Source organism: Gopherus evgoodei, chromosome 3 (genome assembly GCF_007399415.2).
Source record: "Gopherus evgoodei ecotype Sinaloan lineage chromosome 3, rGopEvg1_v1.p, whole genome shotgun sequence".
NCBI classification, from domain to species: Eukaryota; Metazoa; Chordata; order Testudines; family Testudinidae; genus Gopherus; species Gopherus evgoodei.
The window spans coordinates 101,606,197-101,623,816 of record NC_044324.1 but is presented as its reverse complement, the minus strand read 5'-3'; the positions used below and the strand labels follow the sequence as shown (position 1 = coordinate 101,623,816).

General features: G+C 38.5%; 1 protein-coding gene across 1 annotated transcript in view; it reads left to right on the top strand.

Annotated features, from left to right (window-relative positions):
• LOC115648512 (mannosyl-oligosaccharide 1,2-alpha-mannosidase IA) overlaps nucleotides 1-16,457 on the top strand; it is a 213,193-nt gene extending 196,736 nt beyond the window's left edge. The window contains exons 11-12 of the mRNA XM_030556207.1: nucleotides 8,690-8,805; nucleotides 12,782-16,457. Coding sequence (XP_030412067.1) covers nucleotides 8,690-8,805; nucleotides 12,782-12,908 — 243 coding nt within the window. The 3' untranslated portion in view covers nucleotides 12,909-16,457. The remainder of the gene's footprint in view (nucleotides 1-8,689; nucleotides 8,806-12,781) is intronic.
• Nucleotides 16,458-17,620: the final 1,163 nt, after the last annotated feature.

Below are 17,620 nucleotides of genomic sequence, written 5' to 3'. Positions count from 1 at the left end.
CTGAGCAGTGTCAGCTGAATGACCGCTAATATGCACTAAAATTGATTTGTAGGGGAAAATTTACATTATTCAATTTTTAGCAAAAGATGTTGTATCAGGGATATTTAATTATTGCATTTTGATGACACGATGAATAGGTTTCTTAAAGTAAATTTCAACCAAGGTTTCAAGTGACCAGAGATTTTTGATAGACAATTTTAGAGGTCTCAAAACTTAAGTCACTTTTGAAAATCTTGACCTTAATTCATATTGTTTAAGGCCACAAGTAACCATTAGATCGTCTAGTCTTACTTCCTGCGTATTACAGGCCACTATGTTTCATAGTTACCCCTGTACTGAGTCAAATAACTTTTGACTAAACCATAATTTGAGTTGAGTTTAAGCATCTCTTCCAGAAAGGCATCAGTCTTGATATGAAGACATCAAGAGATAGAGAATCCACCCCTTCCCTTGTTAATTTGTTCCAAAAACCAGTACTCACCCTCATGTCTGTCATTGTAATGCATCTTCTCCAGTTCTCAAATTGCTTTTGTGGCTCTGTTCTACTGTCTCTCCTGTTTTTCAACATCCTTTCTAAAATGTGGACTTCACAATTGTATTCAGTATTCCAGTATCAATCTCACCATTGCCATATACAGACATAAAATCTATTCTCAACTCCTACTCTTTATTAACCTGTTTATACATCCAAGGATCACATTAGCCCCTGGTAGACACAGCATCTCACTGGGAGTGCTTATTGCGTTGTTTTCCACTATGACCCCTAGATACTTTTCAGAGTCTCTGCTTTCCAGGATATAGTCCTTGTTCCTGGATTATTAATTTTGTATCTGGCTGTATTAAAGCACATTTTTTTGAATGGGCCCATCTTACCAAGCAATCCAGATCGCTCAGTGTTAACTGAATTGTTGTGCTGTTAATGCAGATGTTTCCATAAATAACAGCCTTACCTCTCACAATTCAGGTTCTCCTTCTGCCAAGTCTTGTAAATCATAATCTTTTGTTTAACATTAAAAATTCAACATTATAAATTCGGGTGAACACAGATTCAGCATTTTGAATTCAAAACAGGTTAAAGTAGATTGAAAAAATGCGTAAGACAGAACACACAGCTTGTTTTCACTTAAATATATTTCCCAATTTAAAAAACTGGACAGAAAAATTATAGTACATGAAAACATATATATAAATAGGTATATTTTGAAGGTTGGCTAACTTAATAGGTCTATTTTGAAGTGTTACGCTATAACATTTTCCCCCTGGATATCAGTTCCTTTTCCAAACACAACAAATAATCCTGCACTGTAGTAGGAACTGGGGTGAGCATCACTTGCAAGCTAAAAAGTGCAGATAGCTTGCTTGGATTTATAACAAAAATAATGAATTATGAGATAAACATATGTAGCAAGACACAGATTAATCTTGAACAACCTCTAAAGTGGGTAGAGGTGATAGATATTGCAGTAATAGTTAGTGACTGATTTTTACTCCCATATCTTTTTTGGGAATGCTCCTTCTGTCAGATTGCTAGTTTTAGACATGGCATCTACATTTCCTCTGTTTTTCTGAGTATGTGATTTGAAATATAACAGCTTTCTCTACATAAACATATATTTACTTTAGACAGTTCAGTGGAATTTGTGAGACTAGTGTGAAAAACATGGGGGACTACTGTCTCAAGAAATTGAGAATGGGATATATTGTCATTCACATCCAGGTTATGACGTTGGATCCAACCTATGTTTGTTAGTGACTGAAAAATGTTACTCTGATGATCCATATCCAAACATCCAGCCATACAATATAATTTACAGTATTATATTCCTGGATTATTAAAATGTAATATAAATTCTCAGTGCCATAAAACTCTGACCCTTATTTTAAGTGTATTTAAATTCTCTAGGACTAACATCTCCCTGGATTTTGCTTCAAATGAATAATCTGTTCTGAAGACTGTTATGTTAGACTCTGTCCCCTCTGTTAGTATATTATGGTACTTTAGGTATTTAAAATAAAGCACGTAATAGAGGAAAATAGATAAAAAGATAAATTATGTTTAGTCTTAACACTATTACTGACCTATCTGCAAGGTTACAAATACAGGAAAAGGCAAATTGAAATATATTTGAAACGAAGGCAATAATAAAAAAAAAAAAGACTAGCACTGAAGTAAAAACTACTACATAAAAACATTTATTTCAAGCAGAGTTGCTCCATACACACAACATAACTGACACAAACCCAGAAAAGTAAGAAAATAAGAAGTTAGGTCACCTTACTGCCCAGACTCGGTACTCCTCTGCCCATAAGAGCCCACCTTACTATAATTACTACTCCTAGACTCACATGCCATGACTTACATGCCATGACTTTAACTCTGTCCCTATTGGGCACACCCTTTACTAAATTATTTTTCATCAACACTAATAGTTGTGGATGTGTGAGCTAAGTTTGGTTATGTTGGGAGAAGGGTAGTTCGGTAAGTGGACATGGGTGGAAAGGGAGTTAAAAGGCATGTTGGCCCCACAGAGATAACAAAATTAGGTTGTGATGAATGGTCTGTTTTGGTAATAAGCGTGTGAGTAGATGGTATGGACAGTTAAATAAGTGAATTTTTTATTTTCTTTTCTGGATTTGTTTCAGGTATGGTTGCGGGGGGGGCAACCCTTACTACTTCACAGGGAAGTTTTTTGGGTATTAATTTCCTAGTTTTTGACATTATTAATTGGAAGCTGGAGTTTGGCAGCGAAGAGGTGAGGGGGAGATGGGAGGTCAGATGTGGTGGGTGCTAATGCAGGGGCTGACAGAAATTTTATCTGTCAGTAATTGCACATAAGCTCTTGTGTGTCAGCGAATGAATACAGATCCTTCTTTGTTGTAGGATAAAAATCTTTTATTCACACCTGGCTTCCATCAGTCACTCAGGCTTGAGTGCCCGGAGCCCCGATCAATCAATCCGTTTGTGTGGGCAGCACAAACTTTCGGTAATGGTTAAAATAACCCTCAATCCAACATCTACCTCTTGCACCAAATCTAATCAGAGATTATCAAATTATGGGTACATGGAAAATATTTTAAGAGATATCTGTCAACAATGAAAAGTAGGACTACTACCAAGGAAAATTTCAGCCAGATCCCAACTTCAATGACTACCCTTTAAACATTTACGAAAAATAAACCAAATAAAAACTATATAGAAAATTCAAAGGGTACAAAAACTAATCCTGTGTGAAATTTCATACTGATTAACCACCTACTTTTAAATAAAAGAAGAAATCTATGCCTCATTTTAAAGCTCATTTTAGAAAACAATCCTAACTATGGAGTCACTACCAGATGCCGTAGTACAGAAATAACATATTAATACAGGTTTATCTAACAACACAGTCCTGGAGTTTCTTGTAAAATTCAGTGTTAACGATGTTGACTGTTCAGCTGGATAGTAAAATGCTTTTCACACAAATCCAAACTACTTCCCATACCTTTCCTGGTGCCAACTATCCCTTACACAATTGCAAAAAACTCTGCCTTCTATAATTCTTATGCTTGCTAATACAAAATTATTTGCATTTATCAACATTAAATTTCATCTGCCATTTTGTTTCCCAGTCATCCAGTTTTATAAGATCCTTTTGTAGCTCTTCGCAGTCTGCCTTGGACTGAACTATCTTGAATAGTTTTATGTCATCTGCAAATTTTGCCACTTTACTGTTTACCCCTTTTTCCAGATCATTTATGAATATGTTAAATAGGACTGGGCCCAGTACAGACCCCTGGGGGGGCACCACTATTTACCTCTCTCCATTCTGAAAACTGACCATTTATTCCTACTCTTTGTTTCCTATCTTTTAACCAGTTACCAATCCATGAGAGAACCTTCCGTGTTATCCCATGACTGCTTATTTTGTTTAAGAGCCTTTGGTGAGGGATCTTGTTACTCTGTCAAAGGAGGATTTTAGGTTGGTTTGATGTGGGTTTCTTGACAAATCCATGTTGTCTGTTAGTTATCATCTTCTTATCATCTTCTAGGTGCTTACAAACTGATTATTTACTCCACTATCTTTCCGGGTACCGAAGTTAAGTGTCTGGTCTATAATTCCTTATTCCTCTTTTCATACCTTTGCCCTTTTCCAGCCCAGGATCTCTCCTGTCCTCCATGAATTCTCAAAGATAATTGCTAATGATTCAGAGATCTCTTCAGACAGTTCCTTAAGTATTCCATAATGTGTTTGCCTCCTTGAAGACATTTAACTTGTCTAAGTGATTCTTTCCCTATTTCAGCCTCAAGTCCTATTTCATTTACACTGTTCACTTTCTTAGTTGTCCAATCACTGCTAACTTTTTTGGTGAAAACCGAAACAAAAACAGGCATTTAAAACTTCGACCACTGCTGCGTTTTCTGTTATTGTCTTGCCCTTCACATAGAGTAAATAGGCCTGTCCTTATCTTCCTCTCTTTTATATGATTCTTTTTTTGAGTTTCAGGTTGTTGTAGATCTCCTGATCAAATCAGGAGTTTAATGATGATTGAGTCTAATATGATGGAATCTAGTACACTGTGCTAGAGATCTTTCTTTTGATACCTGTAGGGATTACAGGGACTATCCTGTGATAGAGGGAGCCCTACTAATGAAAGGAAAATTAGAGCTGTCTGTCACTTAACCGTGAGAGTAATTAACCATTACGACAACTTACGGAGAGTTGTGGTGGATTCTCCATCACTGAACACCTTAAATCAAGAGTGGATGTTTTTCTAAAAGATGCACTCTAGGAATTATTTTGAGAAAGTTCTTTGGGCCTTTATGTTATACAAGAGGTCATACTAGATGATCACAGTGGTCTGTTCTGGCCACTGAATCTGTGATTCCACGGAGAACCTGTGATTCCACGGAGAACATCTGAGAGCGTGATCAAATCTTGTTTCCTCTCTCTGAAAATTTAGTTTTGTAAACAAAGTTAATTTCTTCTATAAACTTATTTGGAGGGGGGGGTTCATGTGCTGGTCCCTATGTCTATTCAATATATGGGTATGCAAGTGCATCATACACCTCAAACTGGCAAATCTTGCAAGTAATATCTCTTGGTCTGTGCCAGCATCATGGATTGTCTCATGCTAAGTACCCACACTATAACTCTGCTTTTGAGTCCAGTCCTTCTGAGGGACGTTTTTAGCCCAGAAGAGGATACGATCTCAAGGAGGAATTAAATCCCTTTTCTGACTGCACGCCGAAGCTTCCTTCCACTGGCACTGACAGTACCTCCAATGGAGACTGACCCAGCCTTCTTATCAGCTGAATATGATGTCCTGGACGAACCACCACCTCCCAGAGAGATTAGCTCAGATGGGACTTCAGTATTTTTGCTGGACCCCATCCTCTGCCCAAGCAGGATTATCCTCCAAGGGATCACTGATATTCTGCTTTGGGGGGCCCTGCCCCTCCCCCCCAAACCAGCTTTTGTGACCCTTCTTGCTGGCCCTTTTGGGGTCCATGGGATCTTTATGCACAACACCCAGGACCTGTGCACTCTACCAGAGAATCATTTTCCTTCTAGGCAACAACAATTGGCTTTGCAGGAGTATGTGGAAGAGGAAGACGACAAGCTGGATTTGCCAGTACTGGACATACCAACAGGAGTATCTGTCTCACCAATGAGGCAATTACTCCATCTTCACCATCCTCACCTGATGACCATAAACAATATCAATAATTGTTGCGGAGGATGGTGGCAATACTTCAGATCCCATTAGAAATTAACGATATATAACACAAGCACTTGGATACCCTGCAGCCTATAGGACCCAGTCAAGTAGCTCTCCCAGTGAATGAAACCATTATAGAACCAGCTAGAGTATATGGCCTACACAAGCAATGTGTACCCTATTCCCCTAAAAGGGCTGAGAAACATTATTTTGTGTTAGCAAAAGGGACAGAAATCTTGTTCACCCAAGCTGCCCCAAAGTCCCAGGTAGTGCAAGCAGCAAAGGAAAGATCCAGGTAGCAACACACTAAAACAGTTCCTGTGCACAACAGTGTGAAACAGCTGGACCTTCCCATGTCCACAGGGTTTGGTTTTGGATGTTGCTGCCTGGGTCTTTCCATGGCTGCTTGTACTACTAGGGACTTTAGGGCAGGGTGGGACATCCTGGAGTTCAGAATCTCTAACTACGAAGCCCTGTTAGCGGCATATGACTTTATGAACTACTCATAGTTCCTGGAATTCAAAGACAAATTCCACCAGGAGGAAAGGGCCTAATTCCAAACCCTTGTTAAGGAAGGTAGAATCGTGACTAAAACCTCATTGCAAACTGCAGTTGGCGCGGCTGGTATCCCGTCAAGACGTACAGTGACCACAATAGTAATGTGGCGAGAGTTGTGGCTTTATCTTTAGGGTTCTCCAGACAGGTTCAGAACTCCACTGAGGATTTGCCTTGGATTAAACCAGTATCTTTACGGAGAAAACAGATGAGTTTTGCACTCCATGTAAAAGACTCCTGGACAACTCTCTGCTCCCTGGGCATTTATATCCCAGCCACAGAAAGGAGGTGTCATTAACAGGTGTATGAGCCAAGTCCCTTCTGCAGTCTTTCTACCACAGAAGACCATAAAAATCACCACACAAGCATTGGAGCATGCAGAGCCCAAGATATGCAGTCCCACCCAGCAGAGGCGGATTAGGGTTTTTGAGGCCTTAGACTAAAGCAAGTGGGAGTCCCTCCCCACCCCTTCTGCCTGAAGTGTCCCCATTCCCCCACCGCTCCTGCCAGGAAAATGGGGTCAGGGCACGGGGGCTTCTCTCTCTCTCTCTCACACTCACACTCACACTCACACACACACACACACACACACACACACACGACCATGCTCCCCGGCAGGAGCACCAAGGAGCCAGGGTGCAGGGGCATCCCTTTTGGCCGGGGCCCTTGGGTATAGGCCCCATTGGCCCAGTGGCTAATCTGCCACTGCCATCCACCTTGACAACAGCCATCCAACCTCATCCACCAGCTAAAGGTTACTTTTGATAGGATGCTCGAGAGTTGCAGCCTTCAATAATGATGCCATCTCCACCTGTTTCTAGAGTGTGCTTTGGTGGTCACCTTGCATATTCTGCGCACATCTAGAGGGCTATAATAATGGACAAGTGGATACGAGACATCATCCACTTCGGCTTCACCATCAAGTTTCTTTCCCCAAAACTCCCTTCCAGCCCTTCTTCAAGAACCACTCTTACAAGGAGCAACTCCAACAGAAGGTGGACTCTCTCCTGGTTCAGGGAGATATAGAGTAAGTGCCACCTCATGATCAAGAGAAAGGGTTTACTCAACTATTTTGTAGATCCTAAGAAAAAGGGAGAATGGAATCCAATTTTTAACCTATGTCAGCTAATTTATTTATTTATTTTTGCAAATTAAAATTCTGCATGGTTATGCTGGCATCAATAATTCCCTCCTTGGAGAAAGGCACATGGTTTGCAGCCCTTGATGTGAAAGGTATTTTCACCCATCCCACAGAAGTTTCCTCAGTTTTCTGGTAGGACAGGAACACTACCAGTTCAGAGTACTCCCATTTGTGCTGGCAGCAGTACCCAAGAACTTTGAGAAGGTCTTTTCAGTGGTCGCAGCACAGATGAGATAAAATCACTACACTATCTTCCTGTACATGGACAACTGGTTTGTAACAGGCAGATCGTATCTGGAAGTTGTCGACAATCTTGTCCTTGCTCCATTTCCTGGCATACTTGGGAACATGCCTAAACATGGAGAAGTCTACTCTGACTCCCAAGCATCTCATAAACTTTATAGGGACACTCCTGGACACGACCACAGTAAGGGCCTACTTCCCAGCAGACAGATTCCATACCAGGAGCAGTCTGATAAAAACAAGTCAATAACAAACCCCGAACAACAGTCCAGGTCCATCTTTTCTTGCTAAGCCACATGGCCTCCTGTACTTACATAATTTCGTTCACCAGGCTACATCTCCGTTGTCTGCAAGCCTGGCTCAGGGCAAGATATACATCAGATAGACATAGCACAAATACCGTAGTGACAATCTCCATCAGTGTCAGTGCTTCACTTACCTTTTGGACAAATCTGAAACACATGTATTGGAGTCCCCTTTATGCCTCCTACACCCAATGTGACAATAATCAGGATGCATCCCTCATAGGCTGGGAAGCCCACATGAGTAGTCACAAGATATGTGGACACCTCAGAAGACAGAAAGCATATCAATCTCTTGGAACTAATGGCAGTCAGACAGGCCTGCAATGCATACGATCCCAGTGTGCCTAGATAATGTCAGACAACATGATGACCCTCTTCTATATAAACAAACAAGGAGGGGCAAGATCCACTGGCCACAGATACCTGGTGCACATGCATACCCACATGTGGAACACAGATAGGGACCATCCATCTCAAAGAACCTCCTTTTATAGGTAAGTCACCTCCATTTTTGTTTTTTTCCTCCCCAACTATATAATTATGCCAATATATGCACCGTGTCAAAAGTAAAAGTACAAGAATTCTAAATATATTTATCTAGTTCTGCAATTTCAAATCTTTCCCAAGGACACTATGACAAAAGGGTTCTCATTTAGCTGCAGTGTAATTGGATTTGGCAGACTAATAGTAAAATTGACAGAAGATTAATTTTCTTTTACTTAATGTTTTTCTCTCATGAATTCAGGCACTGGAACAACATTGCAGAGTAGATGGTGGCTATTCTGGAATTAGAGATGTTTATAGCAACCATCAAAGCCATGATGATGTGCAGCAGAGTTTCTTCCTTTCAGAGACCCTCAAGTAAGTTAGCAAGGAGACTTAATTTATATTAATGAATCTCTACAGATCTTCTTTACAGATGAGTACTTACCATTAGTAGTCTTGACATTCAAGTAATGTAAAATCTGACTGGAACAGTATGCAGCTTTTGTTACGTGGCAGGAAGACAGATTGTATTTTTATTAATAAACTGAATTCTGTGACTTTTGAAAATATCTTTACCTCAGTTAAAGACATTTGATACTTACTGTTAAGAAATTACATCTCGCAATTTTGATAGGTTCTAGTTATACATGCCAATACCAACATTGCTGTTTTACCAGACAAGATGGTGAGATTGTCCTCTTGTACTGAATACTTTTTATGTCAGGTATGGAGCAGGAAAAAAGCAACTAACTTTTATGGTAAATTCATACAGCCTTGATAAGAGAACAAAGAAGGGGCCCTCCTTCTTTCCTCAGCTTTTAATGAAATAAAGGAAATCTTGCATCAATCTTTTCCCCCCATTTCTTTCTATTCTTTGCAACCCAGCCTTGTATAATAACGATATAATCATGCAGTTTCTACTGAAAGTGTATTTCCCTAGTGGGTTTTTAATTTTGTGTCCATATATGTGGGATTTTTTAAGAGCATACTGTACAATCTAGTATTCTGCCTCCATAATACAGTCGTTTAAGTCATCCATGTGAGGATTTTGACCAAACAAAATTGTTATGGCTTCTTGGAGATTTTGCTGTCAACTATCGTTGACCCAACAGGGTTTCTGATTATATTAGTTGTAATAGCTCAGTCTGAAACCATGCTCCAAAACACACTTTTTTGTGAAAGAATAAAAAAAAACAAAAACCACTTAACAGTCAAACACCCTTTTTGACAGTTTCATGCATAGGGAGGACTGAAGAGAGAAGCTTTTTCTGAAGCCTAGCATCTCCCACAGTTTTCCTTCATATGGGCTATTCTCTTCCTGTCTGCTGTTTCTGGAGGCAGTTCAAAGCTGTAGGACAGCCTGTGCTAGCCACACCCTTTTCTCCAGCCCGCTGTCAGATCATCTACCTCCATAACAGAAGTCAGTGGAGGTTCCCTTTGCTTCCAAACTTTCCTTTGCCGCCTTATTTTTGCTTTGTTTTGTTTTCAGGCTGTACCGAGCACCCTTCTTTGTTCAATCCTCCTCTTAAACCAGGTATTTAGCGGCACATGGCTGAAGCCACTTGGAGACCTCTCTTTCAGGGATGGTACAGCAGCCACTTGAGCACTGGACTAAGCCTAAAAGGTGCCCCGTCTGTGAGGCAGCTTTAACAAGCTTTACAGAGGGCAAGTTATGCCTTGCCTGTTCTCAGCCATCCAGCCCTAGCACTGCTAGGATACAGAGCTTTGAGTCAGACAACTATGCTGGTACCCCATCTCTTCAAGAAACACAGAAAAGTCTGATCAGCGGAGACAGAGAAGAATAGGCAGAGGTTGTAAGGATGAGGGAGGACTTTATTTAGATGTCCAAGAGGGTAAGTCCTGGGACAACTCAGGACCATAAGGATAAGACACTAGTAGGGCTCCCAGTCCTACCCCAAATCCTGAAATGGGTCCTAAGTGCTCTTGGGGTGGAAGCAGGGTTCACGATCAGCCCCACCTTCCTCTCAGCTTGATTCAGAAAACTAGCAGTGAATTCCCATCCCCCAACCTAGGGTAGTGGGAGTCTACACAGGAGGACTCCCAAGAGAGAAATTTCTAGAGGACTCATGACCCTGCGCAAGGCTAGGCACAAAAGACCCCATTCAGGGCACAGCCCGCTGACCATGCTTGCAAAGCATGTAAATATATATAAGGTATTCATTCTCTGACCCAGACACGACTTCCTCTGCTGAGGAAGGAGAGCTATAATCAGACTCTGATTATAAGCAGGACACAGACAAACTGCACCCAAGTTTTCTCCCCCACCCCCCACACCCTCCTTTGAAAAGCTTGAAGCCGTGTGCAAAAAGATTTTATCCATGATTCAGTTTGTCTAAGCATGCCCTCAAGCCTTAAGAGCAAATACCTCCCTTCCAAATCTTGTCCTTAGGCAGCAATTCCCCTACATGCATCCTTTGAGGAGGTAATCTGGGGGAGAGGGAATCTCCTGAAAGGAGTAAATATGTTAACAGCCATGTTCTCAATTTCTACAAGCTTCAAGAGCCAAAGAATGCTCTCACAAATGTACCTAAGGTTGATGCTGCCATAGGTTCTCTAGCAAAGGATATGGTTATTCCATCCAAAGGGGACTTATTCCCCAAGGATCCAACAAATAGGAAGGTGGAAGCCAACCTGAGAGCAGTGTCATGGCTGAAGGACCTTAAAGCCTGTACAGGCAGAGATCAACCCAACTTTACATCTATGCAACATCAGTCATGGCAGATACGTTAGTGGATGCTATGAGGTTCTCTGCCAGGGCTATGGCATCCAGCTCAGTACCCAACAGATACATATGGCTTCCTACCTTCCTCACTCCAGAAGAGTCCTGTGCTCATCTAAATTCACAGGATTTTTCCTCTTAAGAGAAAAATTGGACAAAATAGTGGCTGGAAGTGCTGCCAAACTTACAGTTCCTTCCCCTCTCCAATTAGTGCTCTAAGAGGGGACTACAAACCCACTGGGTCAACATTTTATTTGAATAGTTACAGTATAAGCAAGGACTCACTGCACCTAGTTACTTTGTTGGCATTGGAATGACCTTTATTAATTAATTTTTTACACGTTTTTACACAGCTTTGGAATGAATCCTTTGGCAGCAGACTGGAGAAAGGGGCATGGCTAGCACAGGCTGTGCTACAGCTTTGAATTGCCTCCAGAAACTGCAGACAGGAAGGGAAGAAATTTTCCATTTTATTAGAAGGCAATTGAAATCAGAATGTTCCAAAGCTGTTCTAATATGTTTTATAACATATTTTTAATGTTTTTGTTTACTTTTAAACAGTGGCACTGGTTCATTTAACCAGGTACTTTAAAATGAGAAACATACCTGACGGCTTACAAATATTCTGATTTCCGTTACCTTCTAAAGGGAAAGCTGATCCTTATGGTCCTTTATAGCCTTGGGAGCCTTGCATACACTGTTCCTGTCACCAAGGAAGTTCCACCTGTTTTATCAACATTGGGAAACCTTTTCAGACAAACCGTAGTGTAGACACAGCCATTGTGGCAGCCTCAGCTGAAAGTGGCAACTGCACTGTGCACTGAATGACAAAGGTAAAGAAAGATACAGGGATTTCTAAAAAATATTTTGATTATATTTTGCTATACAACTTTGTAATTTGAAAAATGTAAAGTACTTTAAGAGGTTAAGTATAGAGGTAATAGTGAAAAAGTCAGCATTTGTCAACAGTTCCCATGCGGTGGAACTTGAGTGTACAATTTATATCTGTACTACAGTATCTCCAAGAACTTGGTATGTAACAGTGAGTAAATGTTGTTGTTTTTAATGGTGATTATTATATTACTGTTAATATATTCCTATTAGTAAACATTTACCCATGGTATTGTTCCGATCACTGTTTTTTATTTAAATATCATGCCTTGAACCAAATCGTGCTCTTATGAGTAAGGCAAACAGGATTTGACGTGCAGTAAATTCACGCAGTTTTCTTTTTATGCATGTGGTCATTTATAAAAGCTTGTCATGACTGTATATTGCTGGAATAATATGTAACAGAAAAGGAAGTGCTGTTTAACTTTAAGAACCTAGACTTTATATCTTCATTTATCAAAACAGGAATTTTTACATCACCACCTGCTACTGTCAAGCCTTGAAGCCAATTTTAATTAAGTAGTCCCAATGCTTGGTGCCAAAACATTAGTAAATGTCACTGGTTGATAATGTTTTACATTAGATCTGCTACCTAATATTTCCATCTATAGAAGTGGGGCATTAATATTTATCTGTGAAAATTAGTTAGTTCCATCTTTCTCTTCTTTAAAATTGAGATTGTTTCATGGTGCTGTCATGTTACCTGTTTTCTCTTGCCAGGTATTTATACTTACTGTTTTCTGAAGATGATCTTCTTCCATTTGAACATTGGATCTTCAACACTGAGGCTCACCCTCTACCAGTTCTTCACAGAGATGATGGAAAGAAGGAAGAAAAACACAAATAAAACAATGTTAAGTTAATTTTTGTTTCATTCCTTAGAAGTTTCTTTCCAATTTTGGGCACACAATGCAGTTTTACTTTAATTCCTGAGATATTTTGAGTTTTAAACCAATTGTTTTGCAGTCTGTTATATTTGCCAGTAAATATTTATGAAATATTTATGAATGGACCTAAATTCATTCCAACAAAACTTTTAATCTTATTTTTCCAGCTGAACCACCTTTTTTTTTTCTTTTTTTCTTTTTTTTAAGAAATCTGACGTCTCTAGATTTCATTAAGCTGCAGTGTCATCTTTGCCAAATAGAATAGAGGGGTCTGCATGTTACTTGTTTCCTATTATACTTTTGATTTGACTGCAAAATTCTTTCCTCCTCTGTGAGGAGATGTCTGCTTTAAGCTGTAATATTTTGCCATGTTGCAAAAAGCCATAAAGAATTAAATGTAAAGAGCTTTTTTTCGTTCTATGTTAATTTTTTTTTGTCTGTCATCTGAGACGAATCTTGTAACTGTGACAGCCTCTTCTTATGCGGGTCTATCGATTGGTAAAATATCTTCTGAAATTTTTAATCAATGACGTCTACGTAGGAATAGTTTCATCTCATGCGGACACAATTCTGTTTAAAACTGCAGTGTACTTTGAACTGAACCTAAACATTTTTACAAATCCATTACATTAGTTGGACAGATCCTAAGTTTTATTAAAACTCACCTTTTTGTTTTGTTTAGAATATCACTGCAAACTGAATTGTTTCTTCCATTTTCTAACTAGAGTTACTATCGCTTCTATAATCAGTTTGGTGTGAGCAAAATAAACAATTTGAAAAACTGGCATTATTGAATTATTAAAAAGGGAATTGTATCTTATTTATAGCTGTTTACGTAATCTGTTAGCTTTTTCATTTGACCGGATATGTGAGATAAATGAGATGTTATGAAATTCTTTCTAAAGTTAGGCTGCGAATTATGCCAATCAGAGAATGAGAGATGATTTTTTTAATCTGCTGTGGTCTTACTTTTCAACAATTCCATTTGGTTTACATTGTGAACTAAGACAGTCAGCTGGAACAAAGTAGTTTAATATAGATTATCAGAACAGGAGTTCTGAAGAGCTCAAAGGAAACTTAGCTTCTTTAAAAAAAAAAAAAAAAAGTATTGTTTGCGTTGGAAGATGGAAATTGACCGACATACAATTAGTACATTTTGGAAGCCCAGAACAAGAATGACCAAAGTTATAGAAATAAAACATGTTTAAAAATATTTTTCAGACATAAGGCCTAGATTATCAAGAAAAGTTACTTTTAATGGAATCACCAAAGGGAGAAATCAGGCACAATTCCTTTTCTATTGAGATTTATTTTGGAATAGTTTACATGAGTAATTCATATGGATATTAGGAACTTAACTTTTGATATGCAGACGGGATAACTGTACTGTATGTTCAGAGTTGGGTGTGACCACTGGCTTCCCAGCACAAAAAAGTACATTATTAGGTGGTGTGACTGCAAAGAAACCAACATGGTTCAGAACAGTAATTCTCAATTTTCTTTTAAATAAGTGCATGTGATGACTCAAATATCCTGCTTAGTCATTTAGGCACTATGGTTCCACAGCCGTAATTAGGTATAGATCTTCTTTCACAAAAGAACAAGACTTCCTCCCCGCCCCTTAGTGCTGGAAGTGCTGTAATATAGGTTTTTCAGGTAAAAATTAGGGACAAAGGAAACTTATTACCATTATGTCCTGCATTTTGGAGCAAAGCCAAATAACTTCCTCTGCAGATGCAGAGGGCCCTTTGCAGCCACACATGTTGTTCAACTGGATACAGAAATGGGTGTGTATCCCACGCAATCTGCCTGGGTGAAGGCAAGGCTGAAGGATCCACTGCTATGCTGCTATCCTCCCCCTTTGGGGTTTGGTGAGAACATAAAGCCTTTGTGAGGCTATGCATCACTGGGCTGAGTCTGCAGAGAGGACCTGCTGGGGGTCACACAACTTAAGTGTGAAGGGTCCTGTGCCACACACACATCTGCCTAGTGCCCTGCCTGGCTGCTCTTAATCAGTGCTGAGCTCAGGATTTGAGCCTTTGTTATCCATATGTCTTTGTTCATTTAACAATTATCAATGACAAGGTAGTCACATTTTTAGGTATCTTGTATTTGATAATCCTGGCTCCATTAAAATGCATGGTAAATCTCTCATTGACTTCAGGGGCCAGGATTTGTATCTCTTGAGGATAATATTAACTGTGTCATCCTTTTCATTATGAAATTCCCCAATATAATACAAGATGTTTTTAAAAGGAATCTAATTTTGGAGTAAAAACTAATTTTTTCACTCCTTTCCACTCAAAAATAAAATGGCAATATTGAATTTTTATCCAATTACTTTTAGTCCGTAAACATCTTATGCTGCATGCTGTGTAATTTTTGTGTGCACGCTTCTGTGGGGCCTCATTTCTTTTAGTCAGATAATAAAACCAATAAAATCAGAAACACAGTTTTTGGAGACATATCTTTTGTTAACCTGGTTTTTACATTTTCCTGATCAGAGTCTCAAGATAACACTCTTAGGGGGGAAATTTATTGTACATACAAATTTCCCTTACTCCCAGCAAATAAAGGTAAAGAATGCAAAATGGTGATATAAATTGGGATTTAAGTATTTAGATGTAAATTTCATGTTGATTTCCCTGGAATACAGAAATTTTGAAGAGTATAATTTTTCTGGTTTGGGAGTTATCATTTGAAAGAGCACAAAGTTGATACGTGATTCTGTTACTAACAATGTATTTGGTATTCAGGTGTACAAACTGCACTGTACTGTACCTTTTGTAAACTATGTAAGTAGACAAAAAGATTGTACAACATGTAGAATCTGCCAGCTGTAAGAATACCCTATTTTGTAAGTTCAGGAATATTGATTTTTTTAAAAAGAACCCCAAAACTCCAAAGCGTGAAATGTTCTAGTGATCACCATTTAATCAGTCAGCTTTTACCAACTGTTAGCACACAGTTAATATGGTATTTTCCTAGTACTTACAATATGAAATTAACTGTGTGGAAACTGCTGATTTGAAGACCTCTGTATATGTAATTGATAATTCATATGGAAGAGAAACTGCTGAATTTGAAAAAATGTAAACAGTGTATTAAATACCTTTGTGAAGACATTGCCTAAACTCTCATTCCTTTTCAGCATATAACAGTTCAGTTAAGTTTACGTGTTAAATTCTAAATGGTGAATAATTTAAATGGCACTTAAATTAAGTTGCAGAAACAACAATTGTTTTGATTGTTTGTGTAATTAATATTGCATATGTTTGTTGTCTGACAGTTCTACAATACCCAATGACTCTCTATTTCTATGGTGACTTCATCATATGTATTATCCATTTCTATCCATTAAATTGTTTTTGATTTGTACATATTCCATTTAGTCTTTTCCACCTTTATATAAATCTCTGATGTAATGAGATACATAACAGATCAAGATGCTTAATTTTTAAGAACTATATTTGTAAAAATTTCTCTATTGTGAATAAAGTCTTTTAATATATCTGTTCATTTTGTTAGTTTATTCTTTGTTATACTAAATGGTTGAAGGCACTTTATATTACAAGTATTACAGTATTTCAAAGGCTTGTAAATAAGTGCAGAAGTAAGTGCAATAATCTGCTTCATAGCCCTGATTGGGACACTGTTCTGCTGAATTCTAACCAGTAGCGCTGATAAATGCAGAATACTGCTAATCACTTGTTAAGGTATTGTAATTAATCAAAAAGTACCAATTAATGTCTGTGAAATAGGGTATAGAATTGTTGCTATAATAAATCTGTGGACATTACATCAGTCCTATTGAAGAAATATCTATTAGTAACAAAAAATAAAAAAGCAACAATATGGTAACCAACAGAAAACAAAATAAAAAAAGACAGGAAATTGGGAGGACAGAGATGACAGGGTAGTCGGGAATGATCTAAAAGGTCAGTTCTGAGAATGATCACAAGCGGACTTCAGCCAGCTCCCATTTAGGAATACAGTAAACACTGCTTTTTAAATGACAAGGCTGTCAGATTGCCCAGTGTTATGTGATCATGTAATGAAAGATTATCATTAGTATATGTACTAAAGGATAGAGGGACAGTTGTCATGGGAACTGTAACTGCATTTTGCGTCTTTTGAGTGAGGGTGATTAAGATCTCAACCTTAATGTTGAATTAACAGAGTGTTTGTTTAATATATATTAGCTTATTCTTATTTTTTTTTAAGGGAGAGCACCACAGTCAACTCTGATAAGCTAAATAATTCAGATTTTTCCTAAATACAAATCACTTTAAGACTAAAGGCTTCCTAATTTAGACACACTAGTCAATTTTTTAAAAAAAGTTAAAATAATGCACCTGTCTCAAAATCCACTTGCCAATAAATTGTTTTACATCCACATCTTTCTGTTTTTTAAAATGCATTTTAAAAACTGCTGCTGTTGGACAGTACCACACACATAGGAGAAGGAGGAGACTATGTACAAAGTGCTATTAAATGAAAAATGTAACCTTTTATCTAGTGGAAAGTTTAACCAAATGATTAAATACACTATTTGGAAAACATTTATTTTACAAATATGGATTAAGCCGTGTGCCAAGTTGCATTAGAGGAGCAACAGAGCATCCTGTGGCACCTTATAGACTAACAGACGTATTGGAGCATGAGCTTTTGT